The 23,547-nt window shown below is 43.6% G+C and overlaps 1 protein-coding gene and 1 long non-coding RNA gene across 3 annotated transcripts in view; one reads left to right on the top strand and one right to left on the bottom strand.

Moving 5' to 3' along the window:
• The window catches only part of Iqgap2 (IQ motif containing GTPase activating protein 2), a 277,134-nt gene that overhangs the window by 205,530 nt on the left and 48,057 nt on the right, over nucleotides 1-23,547 (top strand). For both annotated transcript variants that reach the window (NM_001427125.1, XM_087613411.1), the window contains 8 exon segments: nucleotides 1,180-1,270; nucleotides 5,494-5,661; nucleotides 7,626-7,768; nucleotides 8,416-8,586; nucleotides 16,369-16,452; nucleotides 17,820-17,891; nucleotides 18,606-18,675; nucleotides 20,207-20,415. In NM_001427125.1, coding sequence (NP_001414054.1) covers nucleotides 1,180-1,270; nucleotides 5,494-5,661; nucleotides 7,626-7,768; nucleotides 8,416-8,586; nucleotides 16,369-16,452; nucleotides 17,820-17,891; nucleotides 18,606-18,675; nucleotides 20,207-20,415 — 1,008 coding nt within the window.
• Nucleotides 11,331-15,081, bottom strand: LOC134485821 (uncharacterized). Its single transcript, XR_015670437.1, has 3 exons — nucleotides 13,358-15,081; nucleotides 12,310-12,445; nucleotides 11,331-11,779 (listed from the first exon to the last, which is right to left on the bottom strand). It is a non-coding gene; the product is annotated as an uncharacterized LOC134485821 (long non-coding RNA).

The following is a 23,547-nucleotide window of genomic DNA, read 5'->3' as shown; positions in this document are numbered from 1 at the left end:
TATTCCAGATAGGCTGAACTTGAGCATAGGAGACCTTAAAGCCCACCGCCGTAGTGACACACTTCCAACAAGGCCACACCCACTCCAACAAGGCCACACCCACTCCAACAAGGCCACACCCACTCCAACAAGGCCATGCCTCCTAATAGTGCCATTCCCTGAGGGCCATGCATTCAAACACATGAGTCTATGGGAACCAAACCTGTTCAAACCTCTACACCCTTCTCGCTTCTTCTCAACCATGTGCCATAGCTAATATCACCGTGAACAGAGTATGATCTGATTGTTTCTGGCCTCTCCAAGAAATCCTTAGCTTCCTCAGACCAGTTACCGTACCTTTCTTTCTGTTTTGTCTGGGTGTCTGACAAACATTGGGTATCACTGTTTCCCTCAAATTTAAAGCATACCCTGACATACTGGGGCAGCTTGGCACTTAGTTTGCCAACCTCAGTTCCTGAATGCTTAACCACATAGCCATGGATGGTTTTTTAACAGAGGTGGCATTTGAGTTATGGACTGTGAGATAGGACAGGAGCCAGGTAGGGCAGAGCACTATGGCCTGAAGGAGGTTCTAGAATGGGAGTGAGAAGTTAGAGAGCCAGGCAAGGTCCCCATCGCCGGTCCTAGATCCATGGTCCTGAGAAGAGAACTTGTGTTTCTAAGGTTAAACAGAGGAGGGATGTAGTGAGGCATCATCCAGTTTGAAATGAGCAGGGGTTCTCACTGCTCAACTACGGTGATCAACTCTGGTACAGACCAAATTGGGAGCAGTGAGGCTGCACGGGACAGGGGCACCGCTGACTATGAAGGGCAGTGTTTCTCACCCTTCCTAATGCTGCAACCCTTTAAGACCTTGTGTTGCAGTGACCCCCAACCTTAAGATCATTTCACTGCTACTTCATAACTGTAATTTTGCTACTGTTACGAATCATCATGTAAATACATGCTACGTGGGATATCCGATATGCATATACAACCCCAATGGGGTCATGACCCGCGCAGGTTGAGACCCACTGAACTGGGGGATGATCTGTATGAGGATTTGAGGCCTGCCTGTCACCAGAGCTACCTAGTACTTGCTGAATAAGAAGTAGGAGGCGATAATAAAATGGCTATCGAGGAGCGGTGTTGATTCTGTCCCTTCAGGATTCATTGTCTGGTTCTATGCCCCTGTTCCAGGATCCTAAGAATGTTTCTAAAGTTCTCTGGCTGGATGAAATACAGCAAGCCATCAATGAGGCCAACGTGGACAAGAACAGAGCAAAGCAATGTAAGTCCTCACCATCTTTTGCTTGTCAAACCTGCCTTGCTTTTTTTTTTTTAAATGTGGGTACGCACCTGAAGTCATTCACACGAATTTCTGGAGCGATCTGAATGTTTCCATTTTCAGTCTCGGATGCTTATCTAAACCAACATGTCACTAGCTGGTTGTGCTGGTCCCAGTCACCAGGTTGTTATTGCCACCTGTTGACAGTGCTGCGGGACAAAATTCAGACAGCAAAAATGTTTCGCAGACTGAACTCTTACGTTTAAATTGAATCCCTTTCCCCCTCAATTGATCCATAGAAAACTCTTTGCTCACAGTAAATGTCTACTCATTTTTTTTTATGTTTTCCACTGGTTAGTAGAAGTTTTTCTAAGAATCAGACCAGAAGGCACGCAGGGAGGGGGAAGGAGGGATGGAAAATGCAAGGTCAGTGCAAGGTCAGACTCTCACAGGGATGGATGTCAGCTCTTAATCACCAAGGGCAAATGGGGGTGGTTTCATGCTGGCTGACTCTGAAATAGTCTCCATCAGAGGCTGATGGAGTTGGCCAGCTTGTTCGTGATCTTTTTAATCCATGAAGCTGACTGGTAGCTATGAAATTCTCTCTTGAGTCATATCGATGGGAGAGTTCTAGGTTATATAAAAAGGGAGGGAGCCAATGAGGTGGTTTGGTGGCTAAAGGTACTTACTGCCAAGTGTGATAACCTGGCTTCATTCCTGGAACCCACATTGTCCTCTCTTCTCCATGTACATGGGTACTCATGCGTGCGTGGGAGCACACACACGCACACGCACACACACACACACACACACACACACACACACACACACACTCGCACACTTAAATAAATATATGTTAAAAAGTGTAAGAGTAAATTCCAACTTTGAATCATGAAAACAGTTCCGGTCCCCAAAGCCCCATACTGTTGACAAACCCACAGCCTGTTTGAATGAAGGACAGGCCCAGGGTATCACATCACTGCCAGAAAATAGTATTGTTAACCTGATTCCCAGAAGACCCATAGGCTGCTGCCTGGCGATTAGGGGGCGGGGGGGGGGGGGGGGCATTAGCAGATTTTTTTCAGTGATGCTGATCCTGAATGAATCCCAATCCCAGCAGATCCAAAATGTTACCATTTCTGCCCCAGAGCAAGAGCCTTTGAAAGCCAGGTGAATGGTGGGGTTTGCCCTCCCAGGGGATCCAGTGAGCCTGCCTGATATACCCATGGTTGCTTGCCCCAGTCTGAGATGCCAGAAACAGGATCCCTACACTATTTCAAAGGATCAAATTTTGTATTGTGTTTTATACCTCTCTTACCAAAGAAGACTCTGATGGCTTCTAAGTTGATATAGTAACAGTCTCCCTAACACAAAGTTGAATGAGACTCCCAAAAGTGTAAGTTAACCACCCATCATTCCCTGGCATGATTAGACTCTGTGCCATCCCATCAGGTCACAGAGTGAGGTGGGGACAGCTCAGTCTTCCTCTCCAGATGCGGAAGATCTGTAAGGAACATCTGGACTTTCTGTCCTTAGCTTAGAAGAAAAATGGGTTAATTAGGAACTTTGAAGTCGCTCCTAAGACTCTGATGCTTAAGGGGAAAAAATACGTTCAAGATGGATGTGAGACAGTTTTATTTGACTTGCATATACACTAAAGATAGCCATGGTCTATGAAGGCATTTGAAAGAAATGAGATTGTAATGTAGACACTTGGCCTACAATGTCCCCTTCTTAGAGACCCAGACAACCTAAAAGTTATTTTATTCCTTGTTTTACTTACACTTTCCTTTACTTTTGTTTCCTTGCCTGTAAATGTTGGGTCTGGTTTTCACATGGAGACTCCTGGTCCCGTGACATTATGAATATTAGAAGTCTCTCAGCTCATATGGTTTTGTTACTCTACTCTGTCCATCAGACCTCTTCTGTGCTCCCTGAGTCCTGTCCCATGCCACAAGAGTTGGGATCCCTCCTGCAATATGTAACAATAAAATAGGATTTTGTCTTTTACAGTTAAAACTATCTCTGGTCAGACATTAAGATGAGAACATCCTGATTTCGATGGGAATTGTCTTACTTTAAAAACAGCCTTCCTCCTTTGCATGAAAACCAAGTAGGTTCTCGCTGTAGGTCTGAATAAACCTAGATTGTTTATGTAACAAAGGGCATTGACCCATATATGTCACCACGGGCCAGATTGAGAATGGAGAGGGACTAAGGGCCTATATGTTTGTTTTCACTGGATTATCTACCCCCAACATTTGAGTTTTTAGAGCAGTATTTCTCTACCTTCCCCCCCTAATCACTGTACCCCAAGGAGTAAATAATTTCCCCCTAACCTTTCCTCATCCAGACATTATAATACCACAGACCTGTATACTTGTTTGTGTATCGTATGTCAGCCCATGCTTTACACATTAAAGAACCAATGGTTGCAGTGTTAGGTGTTTAATCTTCCAATGAGTGAATAGCTTAAAGAGAGCCCACTGGTGTGTGGGTGGCTGAAGATGCGAAGCAAGCTCTGGGATTTTTTTGTTATTTGTTTGTTTGTTTGTTTGTTTGTTTTTGCTGGTTTGTTTGTTTGTTCGTTTGTGTCTCCTAAGAGGTTTATAGGAGATTTTAACATTTTCCAACAGAAACGTATTTGACTTTTGGAAGGTTGGTTATTTGACATCTTTTACTATCTCTGACTCAACCACAAACCCAGAGTAAGCACTAAAGTCATCAGAATCAATATTACGCATCCCTGGGCATTGGAACTGAGCTGATGTCCTCCCTGGGGACCCCTGGGACAGACACTGGAACCTCCCTGTCCTTCTCATAGACACAACTCTAAAGTCCATGATTCTTTCTAGCAGAAGCCCCAAACTCCACAGTTTGCCAGTCACACTCACATGCAGATTTGAGCAGGAAGTGACACTGAAAACTTGAGGTCTTGGGGGACGTGTAGTGCTAAAGCAAATAAACCCAGTATTGTGCTCCAAAGTATCACTTAGTTTGCTTGGTACAACTCAACAAGCATTAAGCACCTTCTGTGTACCACAGACTATGAGGAAAGGGAGGAGCCATGGGGCCTCACCTGTTGGTTGGGATTTTTGAGAGAAGGGTTTTAGATCTTCACAGGAAACAGTTCCAGCTGGTACTGGAAATCCACCTGTGTGCCAGCTCTTTGCCCATCCATATTCAATTGCAGGAGACATTTCTGTATTTCCGAGCTTATATCATACACCTTACAAGGAAAATCAGCGTGGCATGTTAGTTCAATCCACCCGTCCCATGTAGTTCATGCAGGAAGTCTCTGTCACTCGCTTGTGCCTCCTCCTTCCCTGAGACCACAGACTTCTCAAGGGTCAGCTCGTCATCCTGAAGAGCGTTTCTAGGAAAGAGGAGGTGACGGATGAGGTTCACCACTGTTAACCTCGCTCAGCCCAAGAGCAGAGACTCGCTGCTGTGGGTGCCTGTCATTCAGTCATCAGTGGTGTTTGCTGGAGAAGTTCCCTGATACTGTCTGTGAGCATCCCTGGGCTCACAGGGCTCTGACTCCAAGTGGCCAGAGTCAACACACGTTTCTTATTCCTTCAACTGTATCTGTGTATAGTATTACGCATAATATTAGGCATGTAAAAACATCATTTGATGACAACCATGTGTTCAGTTCTAGTTTTATTCTGACCGAAAGCAACTTGAGGGAGGGAAGGCTTTATTTGGCTGTTATATCTAAGGCACAGTTCATCATTGACAGAAGTCGGGGCAGAAGGTAAAACCATAGAGGAGCTCTGCTTGCTGGCTTGCTCTCTAGTTGTTTAGTTAGACTTCAAACATAGTCCAGGACTATGCCGTGTCCTCCGACATCAATAATCGAGACAGTGTCCCCAGAGATGCCCACAGAGTAGTCTGAACTTGACAATTTCTCAATCAAGGTTTCCCTGCCATGCACGCTCAATAGATTACATCACAGCAAGCCCCACCCAGTTAGCCCTCATACCTGCACAAGCCTAAGCAGAGAAAGTTAGAGCTGTAACATGCTCCCGGAGAACCTCCTTTTCAGAACCCAAACTGATAGGTGAATTAGTGATTGGCCAGGTGTATATGGTCAGACTGTCAGAAAGAGAAATTGTTTAGTAGCAAATAACAATGCATTCCTAGAAGGTCGAATTGTGTATTTATATTCCTTATATAAGTACAAAGTAATGACTAACTGAAACTTTGTTCTTCCCATTATCCAGGGGTTACACTGGTTGTTGGTGTCAACGAGTGTTTGGATAGAAAACAATCAGATGATATCTTGACTGTACTCAAGTCTTCTTCTAGTAATGTTCATAACATACTCCCAGAATGTGCCAACAAGTACTTTGATACCCTTATGAAGGCGAAAGAGTCGAAGACTGACGGCGGTGAGCATCCCCCATGACTTAGCACAAACATGTCGCTTCAAATATGCTGGTTTCCATGGCATTGCAATTTCTTCAATTTTGAGATAGTTACTGCTTTCACATCAATATTTCTCAAATGTTTAGCATCTATGGCAAAGAAACTATTTTTAGATTCTTTTCTAAAGCTGCAGTTACCTCCGCAGTAATGCATAGATGGCACATCGTAGAACTGAGAATATATAAGCAGGTCCTTATACTAATAATTGCCGTCATTTAACCATCTTGAGACAAGTGATATGTAAGTAAACAATGTCAAGTGGGAGATATGACCCAGGAGTAGGTAAGTAAAATGTGACAGATTCATATACTACAATATTAGCAGCCACCAAAGGGATAAAAAAGACACATGCTATAACATGGATGACCATGAAAAGAGTATGTTTAGTAAAGGAGATGGAGAGAGACAGTGGGGCCTGACGAGATGACTCAGTGATACAAGTTCACGTGATGACCTAAATGATGACCTAAATGCTATGCCTAGAACCCATGGTAGGAGGAGAAAATGAACTCCAAAGAGTTGTCCTCTGATTTCCATGCATATGCCATGGTATACATATGTACACACACACACACACACACACACACACACACACACACACACACACACACAAATATTTAATTAAAACAAAAGACCTGGGCTTAAGAGATAACTCAGTGGTTAAGAGCACCGACTCTTCTTCCAGAGGTCCTGAGTTCAATTCCCAGCAACCACATGGTGGCTCACAACCATCTGTAATGGGATCTGGTGCCCTCTTCAGGTGTGTCTGAAGAGAGCTACAGTGTACTCACATACATAAAATAAATAAATAAATCTTAGAGAGAAAAAAAAAAAGACCAATAGCTGTTGGTGTACCACCTTTTTTGGACACTGAAAATTGAGTATTTGAGTATTTAAAAACCAGAAAGAATGAACACATATTTATGTGACTCAGTTATTCTGTTCAATTTCTTGCATGTATTGAAACATTTTATGAAGACTGTCACTCAAACTTTGACTTACCTGGGAAGATGGTGAGGCTGGTGGTCCCTTAGCAGAAGTTGGCGTAGTTTAGTCAGAACCTTTCAATGGTTAGGATAGGTCTTGGGTCTCTACTTTGGGTCAGAACTAAAGGCTAATTAACAAAAATAAGGATTTCTAAATATACTGTAACACGGGGCCTATAGATTCATGAGGAAGAAGAATTCTTTCCCACCCTTGTAAGCCATGACTGCCAGACTTTTGTAGCCTGTCCCTACCTACCCAGGCCATGTTCTTTTGGCAATTTTTTCTCTTCTTGTGTGGTTATAGAGAGCATCCTGAGTCAAATCTGGAGCTGTCTTCTTCTCCACTTACATTGGCTTTCACGTTGCTGCCCAGCTTCTATTTTGTAATTTGAATAAATTTGTCCCCAGAAATGACTCATCTCGACCTTAAATGTGGGCCATGGTCCTTGTAAACCAGTTCTCATCAGAGAACATTCTGGATGACTTTATTAACAAATACTATTCTTTTCATTGGTCTCCTCCATTTGCTTGTGAGGGTGTCAGCATCTACAGGTAACATGCATTACACACTCGCTTTTAAATTTCGTTGGCCATTTTTGACTCAAGCTATCCCTACGAAAGAATTGGAGAACAGAGTCGGTATTTGATTTTTCTCTTTCCCCCACTTGGGGGTGGGCTAGTAAGGAGCTGCCATTGAATCCTCAAAATTCGTTCCATTTTACTATGTCATTTCTAGGGACAGTAGCAGAGACCAGCTGAACACTTAGTTAAAAATGGGTTTGCTAGATTATTGTATGTACTAGAACCTCCATCTGGTCTACCAAACTTGATTTACCAATACTAGTTATCTCCTCTCACTCCCCGTCCCTTTCTAAGATTCTTGACAGAGAAGCGTAAGAGCTCTCTTCCTCTCTAGACATTAACAAACCCTTCTTCTTTAGAGCCCACTGAAGGTCCATGGGTCAAGCTCGACGTGCAGCAGAAATATAACTACTATTACAACACAGATTCCAAAGAAGGCTCTTGGATCCCACCTGAATCGTGCTTGTGTAAGGAATCATGGCTCACAGGAGAAGAAATTGAGGTAGGAGGATGGCGTTTGGTGGCAAACTGTACTGTATAATGAGACGTGTGGTGGCTGGTCTGTCTGTTCTTCCCCATGGAAGCGATGGGAGAGACTAATCAAGTTGAATAGCGTGTGTAGGAGTAGTCTTCTGGAACTGGAGGTGAGTGTAGTGACTTGCTAAATAAAACGGGTTCTGTGTCCCAGCACAGCCAAAGCACAGAGAACAAGAGGAAGAAACACTTGCAGCTCATCCGAGATGCTAGCTTAGGCTAAGAAGTCAACCTTCAAGTTTTTCTTATCAAAACCACTTTTGACTAATAATTAATTTCTTAGTTGTCGATGTGTCTTATGTCTTTCCTCCCCCACCCACACCCCACCCCACTTCACGTAACGGTTAATGTGAAACCATTTCAGGTAAAATCAACTTATCCCAGGAAGTGCTGGAACGGCCATCTCTGCCACAGAGAAGCACAGCCATCTTCAGGATAGCTTTAGGAACAGACAGCTCAGCCCCCTCGGCTCTCGTTAAATCTGTCTATAAACCAAATCGGAAAAGAACTATCCCTTTCATTTCCTAAAAGCCATCATTTCCAGAAGCTGTTTCTCTATGTTCCTTTCACCCGATGTGTGAAAGGAGCATAACCTTAAGATGTATCTCTTGCCAGGACATCGTGGAGAAGGTCACCTCAGATTACATCCGTGAGAACCTGTGGTCTGCTTCAGAAGACTTGCTTCTCCGCTTTGAAGCCACAAACTCAGGACCCATCCTGAGGGAGGAGTTTGAAGCTCGGAAAGCATTCTTATATAAACAAGTAGGAAACGTGGTCAAAATACAGGTATGTGAATCACTGCAGTTACAGCAAATCACCCTGTGTGTGAACCACAGCCCCAGATACAGCACGTTGTCCTGTCTTCTGAAAATGCTTGCTTGGAAAACAGTACCGTCAACTACCAGCAATCTTATAGTGCCAATGTCGACTCTTCCCTTTTCTTCATGGAGAAGCCTTTAAAGTGGGGACTGCCTTAGTGATGACGTGGTTTTGTTTTTTTGTTTGTTTTTTCTTTTATTGGATATTTTATTATTTACATTTTAAATGTTATCTCCTTTCCCGGCTTCCCCTCCAGAAACCTGCTATCCCATCCCCTCTCCCCCTGCTTCTATGACGGTACTGCCTTACCCACCCACCCACTTCCTCCCACCTCCCTACCCTGACATTCCCCTACACTGGGGCATCAAGCCTTGACAGGACCAGAGGTCCTCTCTTCCCATTGATGGGCCATCCTCTGCTACATATGTGGCTGGAGCCATAGGTCCATCTCTGTGTACTTTTGGGATGGTGATTTAGTCCCTGGGAGCTCTGAGGGGTCTGATTAGTTGATATATTTGTTCTTCCTATGGGGTTGCAAATCCCTTCAGCTCCTTCAATCCTTTCTCTGACTCCTCCATTAGGGACCCTGTTCTCAGGGTGGTGTCATGTTTTAACTTGTGGCCCTCAGAAGAGTATTAGGACTTGCTGAGATCTCCCGGCCATCAGTATGGAATGGATACCTCAGACTGGGGTTGAAATTGTGCTTCTCCAAATAGCAGCTTCTCCATCTGCTGCTGAACTTGGAGTTTTAGGGGTTAGTGGGTGGACATTAATGTCTAGCTTCTTCTAGCTTGAGTCAACAGAAGAGCAGGTGAGCCGGGGCACATTTAACCTCTCCAGTGGTGGTCTTTGTATAATGGTCACTCTTTGTTCAGGCCAGTGGGGAAAATCGTCAGCACTTACTCTTTAAAAACTGGGATACAACAACAAATATGCATGAGTTGAGCTTTCCACTAGGGAGGAAAAGACCTTGGCAGCATTAGATGTCTCTTCTGTGTTCTTGCATCACCCTCTACCAGACAGGATGGTCCCCAGAGTCTGTGTCCTTTTCTCCAGAGGCTAACACAAGCGCATCAGTGATTGGCGGGGTTTGAAGAACTTCGATTTTGCTGGTATCTGTGAGGTTTTCCAAACTGGAGATATTTTGGTGGTAGGGTTTCTCTTTCATGGCTATTGATGAACTTCTGTGCCTTGCTTTTATGTTATTTGGAACTGGGGATAACTTAGTGGTTATCTGCCATCACCAGAAACAAAAATAGAAGTAGATTCTCTTTGGCTTCCCTCCAAAGGTGTTGGACTGGACACCTTCTGGTAAACTCCAAATAGAGCTTGGATCTGGCTGGCTTGGGCCAAGAAGATCGGCTTCTGTATGCTCCTCTAAATATTCTTTGGTGGTCTTGTATCTTTCTTATATGTTGGAGTATTTTATTTGTTCAAGATGTCAGCAGGACCTAAATCACATTTTTTTTTTTTTTTAAGAAATCTGTGTTGTAGACCTGACGTTTAGCTTCTATGTGAGCCAACAAGTTTCTAGTTCAAAATCCTTCTAGCTTATCTGGTGAAAACACAGCCTAAAAATAGAATCATCTATGCCCAGAAAAGCCAACTCTATTCTTTTTTTTTTTTTTTCCGGAGCTGGGGACCGAACCCAGGGCTTTGCCCTTGCTAGGCAACCGCTCTACTACTGAGCTAAATCCCCAACCCCAAAAGCCAACTCTAATTAGATACAAAATTCAAAAATCAGCCAGTATGATACAATTTGGACCAACCCCGTGCTCTCCAGCCTTGAAACAATGTTGCAATTGGGAATCTTCCTGAAGAGCCCACTGTTAGAGAGTGCCCTTTGGAGTGGAACCCAGTGCTGAAGTTACCAGAGTGCTAAAAAAGGAAAGAAATGATCACGTAGGGCCTTGCTCCTCCACCTCAGAGGTGGTTTAGGATGGTGGCTAAACTCAGAACTCATCCATCATGCCTTCTTTCCTTCCTTCTGACGAATTTCCAACACCAATCCCATGAGGTCTAACAGTGAGGTAAGTACACTGCCCCATAACCTTCCAACCCATAAAACCAGATGACCCAGAGGCAAGAGCATCATGTTAACCTAATTTCTCAGCGAAGTTGTTGGTAGTTGCCACAACTACTAAGGTAGAAGGTTTCGCCTAGATAAAACAACTCACACTTTCTAGATGTGTGACTGGCCCAGACATATAGTCTTAAAATTTTTAGAGGGGAATCTTCTAAAAGCACATCTTGTTGGCCCAAGCCAGCCAGATCCAAGCTCTATTTGGAGTTCATCAGAGGGTGTCCAGTCCAACACCTTTGGAGGGAGGCCAAAGAGAATCTACTTGTATTTTTGTTTTTGGTGATGGCAGTTGAACTCACTGCCTTGTGTATGCTAGGCAAGTACTCTGCGCTACACCCCCAACAATCCAGTTCTAGAACAATTAGAAGTCCCTGATAGAATTGCTTAAGTGTTGGGCTGGATTTATGGCTCAGTGGTAGAGTGTTTACTAGCGCATATATATATATATATATATATATATATATATATATATATATATACATATATATATATATATATGAGAGAGAATATAAAAATATATAGACTAGCGGGTTGGGGATTTAGCTCAGTGGTAGAGCGCTTACTAAGGCCCTGGGTTCGGTCCCCAGCTCCGAAAAAAAAGAAAAGAAAAAATATATATATAGACTATATAGAAAATGAATATAATTTATAAAATGTAAATGAAGTAAAACATTGACAGTTTTCAAGAAGAAAAATTTATACTGAAATTCTCAAGGAATTTAATAATGAAAGCGTATGTGTGATGGAGGAGGGGCAAAAGGAAATTGTGACGTAATCAAGTGTAAATGAATGAAAGCTCAGAGTGAAAGACAGACATTGAGAAGTATCGAAACAGACCTGGAGTTGGGAGAAATTTAGCAGAAAGCAGAGAGAGAGAGAATAACTGACTGAAGACACATTTCTTCATGTGAAAATCCTGATGCCCGGCAGGACTGTGAGACTTGAACGGGATAGCTCCCATTGAAGACGTCCCCTGCCATGCTTCTCTCATGTGCTCAGTGCTCAGTCTATGAGGAGGAGGTAGAGGTGATTCAGAGGACACGTGGTAGGAATCCAGCAGTAAGATCGCTGGTGTTTCTGTGAGAAGGGATAAAAAGAAAGAAAAATTATCAAACAGGACAAACATGTAACTACCGTGGAAAGGTTTCCCCTCACTAATGAAAACTGGGTTTCGTCTCTCAGGAAAGGATGAAGTGGGCTAGAGAGGTAGCTTATCAGTTAAGAGCACTGCTGCTCCTCCTGAGAACTCTTGAGCTTGGATCCCAGGATCCATCCATGTCATATGGTTCGCATCTGCCTGTAACTACAGCTCCAGGAGACCCAACACCTTGTTCAGGCCTCTACAGATATCCATACAAATGTGGCATGCACAGAAACAAAACAAACTTAAATCCCGGCCCTAGGCTGGAGACATGGCTCAGTGGTTAAGAGCGTTGACTGTTCATCCAGAGGTCCTGAGTTCAAATCCCAGTAACCCCATGGTGGCTCACAACCGTCTGTAATGAGATCTGATGCCTTCTCCTGGTGTGTCTGAAGACAGCTACATAGAGTAAATAAATCTTTAAAAAAAAAAAAATCCCAGCCCTAGGAGTTACTGACTTACTGACCTTAAATCGAGGAAGGCCACAGCATCCAGGCCAAGAGAAGAGAAGAAATGGTTTCTGTGAGGGATGCAAAGTAGGGGAGTCCCCATAGGGCATCCCTGGTGCGGACGGACGTAATAGACTTAGCCTTGTGTGTTTGCTAGACGTTAGAAAGAGGGAAAGAATCGTTCAGAGCTTCCTAGCGACCTGAATCACAGTGACTTTAGCATCATGATTAGAGTTCGGGTGTCCATTATCAGGCAAGGCAGCTGCTGGCTAGCGCACCCGGAGATTACCACTGAAGAGATATAAAGAAGAGGGGGAGTCTCCAGCATTTCAGCATCGCACAGCAAATATATCCACAGCCCAGGAAAACAGAAGAAGGTGGCTACGGGAACTTTTCCTACAAGTTCCCGTAGCAGGGAAGAGAACGATTTTACTATAAAAAGCTGTTTCTAACTGGCTTTATGATTTAAACCTGTGTCTCCTTTCACTCCATTGTTAGACCCATGCTTGTTTATTGGGGGAACCTGCAGTTTATGACCGTGAGAGTGGGTTCTGTTGCTGACACCGAATTTAAAGAGCCAGACATATTGGATTGAAAACTTCAAAGCTGAGAAAGAAAAATGTAGAATTTTTAAAAATTAAATATAAGATATATATACATATACATATATACTTATATATACATATATATGTGTGTATATGTGTATATATACATATACATACATACATACATACATATATAGTATAAGGGTCCATGGATTGCCGAAGAGTGATACCTGGACTCAACTATTATGTAAACACAGTGTGTTTTATTCTGCAGAAGTCCAGCATGCTGGGGTCTCCCATTACCAAGACAGAGACACAACCAAGTCACAACAAAGTGAGCTCACAGGCACATTAGGGGGTTCTAGAGTAGGTGACCTTTATCTTACTCCATCTCTAGGGAAATTCCATTACCAGGGCATGGAGGCTAGAAACCACTGCTGGGGAGGTCTGGAAAATGCTGCTGACCCATTGTCCTTGCCTTGGGCCAGGTGGTGGGGCAGCTTCTGAGGGCAGGACTTGCCTGGATTTTCGAGTTCTTGGAAACAGATTGAGGCCTCTTCTCTTGAACTTCCGATTTGAAGTCTGTCAGGAGTCAGCCTGGTCGCCTCAGTAGGATTCCCGCTCCTGTAAAGAAAAATAAAATGCCTACTACCTCAGCCACCTTCGTTTAGAACGTAGCAATGAATATTTCTAACAGGAAGATTGGGAGGAAGTGTCCATAACGTGTAGCTGATTACAGGATGAAGTATGATACCAAAACCTTGCAAAGAGTGAGTGTTGAATCATGAATACGGTAAGCAAATAATGCCAGTGGACAAGGAAGGTGGCTCCAGGTTGGATCCTCTGAATATTTCAGGTCAGTTCCTCACAGTCGCCAATCTGAGTTAGTAATGATGAACGGTGTTTCTGAATGGCAGTCGATGCTAGGAAAGCAGAAAGAGACAGATCTCAGGCTGATATCAGTTCTGTTTTTGCTCTGTGTATAGATTAAAGATATATAATTCACATAATTGCACCTGCACTACCCACCGAACGTATGAACTGTTGGGAGCTTGCTCAGGCATGTGACGGCCACGCTCCCGTGGAGTCCCGGCAGTTGGAACAGTAGGAATTGCTTCCCCGTCTCCGTCATGTCGATGAACCATTTGTGTGAATACTGGTTGAGGACATCAGACAGCAGTTTCTCCTCTCCTCTCAGAAATGCCACCCTGCCGCAATCCCGGGGCAGCATTCTAAATGGGCACCTGATTAAGAATCCTTTAGCCACGGTTGTTAACGTCTTTACTGCTCACAGTATGGGCTCATGGCTGGGAGCTTCCGAGGCAGGCAGAGTCCCAAGCCCCTGTGGTCCTGCTGAATCCCAACCGGCCTGTGCTAAATGAAATCCTCAGGTCTCGCCTTCTTCCACAGAAACTCATCTTTACCAACCGATAGCGCAAAGTCATTTGAAAAATTCTAAACCCATTTCTCAATATTTTTGACAATTGTATTAAATTAAAGTCTTGGGTTGGGTTTTTTTGGTGGTGGTGGTTTTTGTTGTTTTAAATTTTGCTTTGTTTTGCTTGTGTGTGTGTGTGTGTGTGTGTGTGTGTGTGTGTGTGTGTTCTTGTTTTTTGTTTTTTGTTTTTCTTTATTTTAAAAGTTTTTTTGGTTGTTTTTTTTTTTCTGGGGGGGGTGTCGTTTAGAGCTTGGCATCTCTATAAGGATGCCCTTAAATCTATCCCAGAATAGTACTATAATTTTAATTCCCTTATTTCTTTTTTAGTTTACCCGTGTGTATTTAAGACTTGGCTAGTGTGAATAACCTTTTTAATAGGTTTTTACTTTTTGACATACAGAAAAGATCTCAACCTTGTAACCAGTCACTTGATTCCCTTGGTGCAATAACTACTATTATTTTTTCGAGACAAGGTTGCTCTATGTAGCCCTGGCTGTTCTGGACCATACTCTGTAGACCAGGCTGGCCTCAAATTCAGAGATCCACCTGCCTCTGCCTTCTGAGTGGTAGGATTAAAAGCATGCGCCACCACCACCACCTGAAATAAATAACTACTTTTTATACTTCTCACTTAAAAAAAAGAAATCTTGAATCTGGGCATAGTAGCACAGACCTGCCTTCTCAGGACTTGGGATACCAAGGCGAGAGATTGTGAATTTAGGGCTAGCCTGAGCCACATAGTGTTATCTTGTCCCTAAATAAGTAAATGATTATGGACTCTGTTAAAAATAAATTCATATGATCTTAATAATATTGAAAATGAGCCTTTGAGATGGCTCAGTGGGTAAAGACGCTTGTTGCCAGGACCTGCCTGGTGGAGGGAGAAAACTGACTCCTGCGAGTTGTACGCAGGCACACAGGCACACACACACACACACACACACACACACACACACACACACACCTTAATAGCTATCTAAATGTACAAATAGTAATATAAAAAACTATAAAATTTTAGGGACTTTAAAATTACTTTTATTACCAGGGAAATAGAATACACATTTTTCCCTGTTTCTTATGTATAAGGTTGTTTACTGCAAAAAAAAAAAAAAAAAAAAAGTCCCAACCTAATGCCTCTCTGTAGGGAGATCATAAGTTATAGTCAGTCTGTTCTTTCTGAGACAACTGTTACCAGAGGTTTTTATCCAGAGAGAAGCAGAATACTACATGCCTTACATTTAATCCGTCAGAATTCTGCATCTTTCTCTTTAAGCTTTGAAGTTTTAATTCCAGTAGCTCTGCCTTCTCTGAGTCTGTATTAGCTAGCATAGATATTTCATGTATGTATTACATAGAGACTTTCTCGTAGCTTCGAGGAGAAAGCGAACCCTGGGATATTGTTGGGTCTTTTTATCAAAAGGAAGAAAATGATACACACATGATATACACTTTATATTTAATACATAATGATGTGCATATGGGTAGATATGTTGTACATATTTGGAAATGTACATGGTAAAAAAATGAACAGATCATTCTAGAGAGAAACTAGTTGAAATAGTGACAGATATATATATGTATATATATATAATTTTATGTGGGAACATATGAAATGATAAATGATCAATTATAGACAATAATATATCTTTAGAGATTATAGACTATAATGTAAATATAATCTCTCTAGAGATTCAGAGTTACAAGTGAGTGAAATGACTTCCTAGTGTAGCCCACTATAGGCCACTTGGTGCAGTAAAGACAATCATATATTAACCACTATTGTCAAGCATTTTATATTGTGACCAAACAATACTATTAATAGAATCCAGTTAAGACTATGAGAAGGATTCCTTTTACTGTTTGCTTTTGTCGAGCAGGGTCTTGGTAAAATTAGGCTTTCAGGTAGAAAACTGAATGCTAACCTGGTTATTGGTTTCCCTTTCTCCGCCTCTTCCGACTCTGGCCCTGTTTTGTGCATATGCTGGCGTCCTCTGCCCCAGCTAAGAGTCAGCCATTGGACATGTTGTCCTATTCAGTACCTCCTGAGATGTGTTCTGTCATTAGTCACTCTTGGCCTACTCTTTCCCCCTCAGGCTTTCTGGAAGGGATACAAACAGCGCCAGGAATATCTACACAGACAACAAGTGTTTGCTCGCAACGTTGACTCTGTTGTGAAGGTAAATATTGCTTTTGGCCACAACAAGTGCTTGACTTATACATTCCCTCACACCTTGTCCTGGATCTAGAAGATAAAACTGTTTACCAGAGATGTGCGAGCCTTGCAGGTCAGTCCTGGGGTTGGAGCACCTTCAAGTGAGTTAGTTGATGTGCTGCCGTGATGGTCTCCTGTCCTCTCTGTGGTTAAAAGAATCAAATGTAAATGTGTTTTTGGTACCTGGCTCTTTGTCTGGAAAATCCCAATTGATTTTTAAAGCTAGGATGCTCTCCCTGCTCTATCCAGCCTGGTTTCATGTCCCTCTGAATGCATTTGCTATCAGTACTTAGAGTGTTCAAACATTACCAGCAGAAAAGCTTAGGTGTGAGGTAGATGTTAAAGCCTGTGTCCCGGTGAACAAATAGCTCTGATCTACAGAAAGGAAAGGCACTGTGGGGGCCACTCTTAGCTAAAAGGAAAAGTTTGCACAACAGAAAAGAAAAATGAACTTGTAGACAACTTGGAAATCTAGATGATAATCAGTAAGAACCGGAAAGAAATTGAAATGAATAAGTTGGAAGACTTTGAAGTTGTGGGAGCAGAGAGTGAGAGGACCAGAAGTACTGACTCTTCTCACTCCTTCAAGGCACAGTGTCTGTGTCCACTGTGGAACATGCCTGCCCGTCCCCTCAGAAAACAGTTAGGAACACTCCCTGCCGAGACCGCCCGAGCGCTTTTCTATGGCCGCCTAAAGGATGGAGCTGAGGAGCTGGCTCAGAAAGGCTGCAAAGCCTTGCTATTTTAATTTCATCCCCAGGACTCACTTGGTGGAAGAAGAGAATAGACTTTTCTCAGGTTGTCCTCCAACTGCACACGTACCCCATGGCATACATGCGTGTGCACACACACGCAATGCACAGATGGATAAATGCAGTTTAAAGGCTGAGGCGTGTTGGGTGCATTTAAGGGATTTTAGTTTAGTTTGATTTACTGACTCCCTCTAGCTCAGAAGACTGCCCTGCTTTCGTGACTTTTACTTATTGGGTTGAAAACTAAGCTATTTAGCCCAGGCCAGCCCTTTCCTATTAAGGTGGTGGTGAGGTTAATGGTCACGTATAATGGGTTTTAAAAGCCTTGAAAGGAAACAATCAAATAAGTGAGAAATGAAGGGGAGGTTTTGATATCTACCTATTACTTGGTAAGCTGTCGGTTTTCCTTTGACACGGGATCTTATATGTAGCCCAGGCTGGCCTCAGCATCCTGGATACTGGATTCACAGGCATACAAGGCTACTTGTGTTCAGCAGATAATATTCTTAGGAAGGCAGTGTGGGCTACCTCGAGGATTGTGTGCTGGTCATCATGGTTTCTCTGGCCTACTATATTTCAGATTCAGTCCTGGTTCCGAATGGTGACAGCAAGGAAGAGCTACCTTTCGCGACTGCAGTATTTTGAAGACCACGTAAGACATGTCGCGCCCACGGCTTTTCATTTGGGCTAAGAATGAACTAAACCAATGGTTATTGAATTGCTAGTACTGAATAATTGGACTATGCAATGCCAGTGATGGCCTGGAAATCAGCAGACCTCAGAACTCAATGTGACAGTCAGGGAGCTTACCTTTTAACTCAGAGTCACACTGAGTCAGGGATAGAGAGGACATGGTGAGGGGGAGAGTGTGGGCAGGTAACACCAGGGAGAGAAGATTCGCATCATGTATTTTCTGACATGGGATATAAGAGTTCTGGCTGCTACCTGATATTTAAATCAAAACCCATAGAGAAATGTCTGAATCTTCAAAGAATAAAGCTGTCACCATAGACTGGGTCCTTTAGGTTCCCGGTGTCCTTCCCTTGTTAGGTCTCTTTTTGTACAGTCCTTCTACAGTCTTGCCTGTAGTTGTAGCTAACCTATTTTGCTCCATAAAATATATATATATATATATATATATATATATATATATATGTATATGTATATATATATATATATATATATATATATAGAGAGAGAGAGAGAGAGAGAGAGGAAATACATGTTCAGTGTGCTACATCTAAATATCAGCGATTTTTAACAGCATCTGCTCTTAAGTAGTTTAAACTCCTAAAGGTTTTGAATTCTAAAAGAGTGGAGCAAACGGGACTCCAAGAGATCATGACGGCTGTCAATGTTTTTGTAGGAAAATGAAATCGTGAAAATACAATCCCTGTTGCGGGCCAGCAAAGCCAGAGACGACTACAAAGCACTGGGTAAGCAGGCGCCTTGGGAGAGAGCCTGGACTCTGTCCTAACCAGCGCGGAGGCCTCTTGCCAGCCTCTGTACTGCAGAGGCTGTCCCAAGAACCGGGGACAAATGCAGTGTTTGGTAGACTTTGCTCATCTCCGGCTCTAGGATCTGAACAAGTGGGCACAGGGGCAGACAGGACAGGAGAGGGGCCTCATATCACAAGTAAAGGGATAGGCAAAGTGACTAAGGCTTCTTCGTCAAAAATGGAACTGTCATAAATCCCATTTCATATTAAACTTGAGCCTTCGGGGAAGCAAAAGAAGCCAGACAAGAAGATGTGACTACGTTTCAGATGTTCAGTTACAGGTCCTGATCCTCCCAATTGAAGAATTCGATTAGTTTATGTGAGGAATCTTGAAAATAGGAATCAAAAGCTGGCCGTGGAGCGTGCACATCTGTCACCTCAACGTGAGGAATGCAGGCAAGAAATCAGGAGTTGAAGGCCATCCTCAGCTGTAGTTTCAAGATGAACAAAATAACAACAAAACAAAAGCCATCACCCAGCGATGGCAACCGCAGACAAGATCCAACGTCGTCTCTCTAGCACAGATCCTCAAAAGTAGGTCGGCAAGATAGATGGCTTCTGTGTTCCGTGATGGGTTCCTGGCAAGTCAGTAGGCGTTGGCCACACTGACCAGAGTATCAAGCTGTAACTGGAAGGAAGACTGCCAGAGCCCTTGAAGAGGAGGACTGTGGGACAGGTTACAACAGCTAAACAGTACTCTTCTAACAATTACTGCTCCTAACCGGTCACCCCCAGGATTGGTTTTTACAATTCACTCAAAGCCGATCTCACAACGCATGTAAAAGTGTCACAGTGTCAGAGAATGAAAACAGAGGCTCTTGGGATTTCTGCACAAATGTTTTCTCAAGACCGAGGCTGGCTTCTGGGTTCTCAACAGCTCCCGTTGATCTGTGCTTTAAAGGACAATGAAAATTTCAACTTCTAACATCTCTGTCCTGTCAGGTAGAACACTCACCCAGTCATCCTTGGGCTGATTCCTGCTTGGCCCTTAGAGACCCTTCTTCTTTGTCTTTCCTTGTTGGCTTTTGCCTAATTCTGGCTCCTTCCCAGAGATCCTTTGTTCTTAGAGAAACCGCTTCCTGCCCCCACCCCCTCCCGGCAACCAGAATTTAAATCTCTTATCTGGTTCAGCCACCAGGTCTTAGATCTGAGGTCTGCTGGTTAACTTTGTTCCCTCATCAATAAGGCACAGATAGATAGCACTGTCTGCTCGGTGTCTGAGTCTGGCGATGGTGGAGGAGAGGCCCAGCTAATGGGTATTGGATAAGTAGAGCATAGTGGAGCCACGCATTATCGGTTCTGTGCATTCGTTTGTGTGGCTTTGCTTATCTGGCCACAGAATGATCCAGACCACAAACGGCATACGTGGGTTGCATATTTTTGTAGGAACGTTTTAATGGCAGAGCCCGCTGCTTTCATCCCGTTCACGATAATCCTCCATTAAAATATGCCCGTCCTTCTCCCCACAGTTGGCTCTGAAAACCCACCGTTGACTGTAATCCGGAAGTTTGTGTACCTGTTGGACCAGAGCGACTTGGATTTCCAGGAGGAGCTGGAGGTAGCGAGGTTGCGAGAAGAAGTAGTGACTAAGATCAGGGCCAATCAGCAGCTGGAGAAGGACCTGAACCTGATGGACATCAAGATTGGACTGCTGGTGAAGAACAGGATCACGCTGGAGGTCAGCGGGCAGGGAGCCCCGCGGCGCCCAGGAGGGAAATGTGTGTGCGTGTGTGTGTGTATGTGCGCACATGTGTGCTTGTTCTCAGGAGGAGTGGGCCAGAAAGCACGTTGGGAATTTTGCATAAGTTGTCCAAGGTTTATCATTTTTTTTTTGTTATGTTACTCGTTTTTATGTCCCTTGCCTATGAATTGTGTTTGTAAAGCTTTTTAACCACTCTGACAGGATTGACATCCTTCAGGGCACTATAGGTTCTGAAATGAAACTCATATGATGAAACCTATGTCCACACATACCTTTAGGTAAGTTTTTCTAATACATGTTCTAATAGGAAAATACATAGGAAATACAGCAGGCAGCACGGGCAGTAAGGCTGCCGGGGACTCGGGTCTTTTCCCAGAATCACTACTGACTGAGATAAGAGGGCCGCAGATGATCCTGCTGCATTGAAGGGTGGTGTAGTCAGGCCTAGTTTCCAAATCCCTGCAAAGTGCAGAACAAGTGTAATCTGCTCCCAGTATACACAGCAGTTGCAATCCTAGAAACCAAGTGCCATTGACTTTTTTTCTTTTTTCTTTCGGAGCTGAGGACCGAACCCAGGGCCCTGGGCTTGCTAGGCAAGCGCTCTACCACTGAGCTAAATCCCCAACCCCTGACATTTTTGTGTATGGAAGAATACATTGTGCATCTATGCAGAACACTTGTACTCAAGGCCCAAGTACTTACAAACACACCTATACAAATGAGCAGAAAGCTGTTCAAAATTTCTACCCTGCAAAATCATTCAGTCATCCCGCAGAAGCCTCTGTCATCCCTATCCCCCACCCACCAGAAACCACAAATGTCTTCCAATTAACATTGAAAGTTTACACCACTTAACAAATGTCCCCAACACATCCCTGTGGCTTCCAAAATGTCCCCGAGGGTGACACTGTATCACCAGCAGCCTCCAAATAATCTCTGAGACTTGCTAGAACAACAGAGAGTCATTAGTCCACAGTAACAAATCTCCAGGGTAGGCTCTCTGTGGCCCTGTTCTTTCCCCCTAGGCCACATCTACTTTCAGAAAGCTGATCGCCCAAGAAGGGACGTTGAAGTGTGGAAGCTTGGTGAGACTCCGGTTAGTCGGAGCTAGAGAGACAGTTCTTGGTGACCTAGCACATGGTGATAGATGGTAGCCACGGGACACCCCTGGGAAGTGGATATGAGAATGCTCCACCCTCAGGCTCCAGACCTGAGAAAGAGCTGAAAAAGAAAGGGGGGAGAGGGGAGAAGGGAGAAAGGGAAGAAGAGAAAAGGAAAGAAAATAGTTCAGTTTGTGACATTTGGAATTGGTTAGGCTGTTTTGTTGGTTGGTTGCTTTTGGTTTTTGGAGACAGGGTTTCTCTATGTAGACCAGGCTGACCTGGAACTCAGAGAGCCTGCCTCAGCCTCTCAGTGATGGGATTAAAGGCGTGAGCCACCACTGCCCAGCTTCCTTCTGTTTACTGAATATTCAAAGATTAAACGACAACCTGTTACATTTCTGGAAAAAGAGAAAAAAGAACTCTTCATCTTTTCATTTTTCATTTGCGTGAGATCTTTGAGAGTGTGGTGTATCCCAAAGGGTCTTTCAGAGAATGCCTTTTATGGCCTTAAAATATATAAACAAGAAACGCCTTTCATCACAAAAGAAAGGCTTAGTTCCAAATCAGGAGGGACTTTAAACAGTATGTATCTGTGGAGACGCCTTCATGGAGCAGATACCCACATCTCCATCAATGCTAAAGGTTCGGTTTTGCTTGATTAAGAGTCTTCATTAATAGTTGATACCTATGTGAAGCAATCTTAATTTTTTGAGCCAGAAACACTGGCCATCCAAGCTACTAGGGAGGCTAAGACAGGAGAATTGCCTTAAGCCCAGGCATGGGGTAACTGGGCATGGGGCATAGGCAAAATTCTGTCCCTTCCCTGCCAAAAGTTCATTCTTCTGTGTATATTTTCAAACACTAAGTATACTCCCGACATCTATTAAAAGCTAAACCAGTTATTAGATATAGAGCCTTTCTTCTTATCACCGGTAGTTCCATATTTAGTTTGATAATCTGGTTAGAACAGTGGAGGGCCGCATATAATGTCGCTGTAAAATGAAAACAACCTTTAACACTAGGTAACTGAGGGCCACTGAATTTGTCGCTTTTCTTGCTGCTTTTGAGAAACATTTGACAACTTAGTTTTGGGGAAAGGTTCCTCTTGGCTCACAGTTTGAGGTCACAGTCCATCGAGGCAGGAAAAAAGTGCGGCAGTGACAGCTGCCGGAGCTGTGGCACCAGGAGTGTGAGGCAGCTACTCACTGCCCCACAGCCGGGAAGCAGAGAGCAGTGAGTGCCGGTGCTGAGCCACTGCCCCGTTTTCTTTATTTTCTTTGTGGCCTCAGCCTCTGGGCTGGTGCCACCACACTGAAGGTGTCTTCCCTCCTTGTCTAAGCCTCCCTGCAACTGCCCTCACAGACGTGCCCAGAGGCACACCTCCTGGGCTATCTCAACTATTTCAACCATGAATTCAGCCTGGCGTCTATACTATGTAACCACTGTCATGGATAGAGAGAAACAGTACCTGGGCAGTGTGACTTCTCCTATTGTCAAAGGGAACTTTGGGGAGGAATCCAGGCAAAGAAAACAGTGACAGAACTTAGTTTTGATCACCTCCCTGAACAGTAGCAAAAAAAATTAGTGTTGAGCATCTCGCGCCTATTAGCCATGGGCGCATCTTATATCCTGTACAGGAAGCACCAACTCTAGTCCTTTGTGTGCTTTTGGGTTCTGTGTCTTTCTGGTTTTTAGTAGCATGTTCCTCTATCCAGCAGGCATTTACTCTTATCCTGTAAAGTCACGAAACTTTTTAGTTTTGATGACGGCTGGTTTTTGCCGTTCCTTTTGTACCGCGTATTCTGTGTTACGTCGAAGAATCCTTTGTCTAGTCCAAAGTTAAAATTGTTGGCTAGCTTTCCTTTCTAGGAGTTGGTAATTTCTGCGCCTGTGTGTATTTCTGTTTTGACCTCCTTGTGCTGTGAAGTAGGGATCTGACTCTTCCCTTGTGGATGGAGGTGTCTAGTTGCTCTAACATCGTGTTTTAAAAAGAGTTCTCTTTCTC

Source organism: Rattus norvegicus, chromosome 2 (assembly GCF_021556685.1).
Source record: "Rattus norvegicus strain SHRSP/BbbUtx chromosome 2, alternate assembly SHRSP_T2T, whole genome shotgun sequence".
Lineage (NCBI taxonomy): Eukaryota > Metazoa > Chordata > Mammalia > Rodentia > Muridae > Rattus > Rattus norvegicus.
The sequence above is the reverse complement of the archived record's forward strand: the minus strand, read 5'-3'. Positions and strand labels throughout refer to the sequence as shown.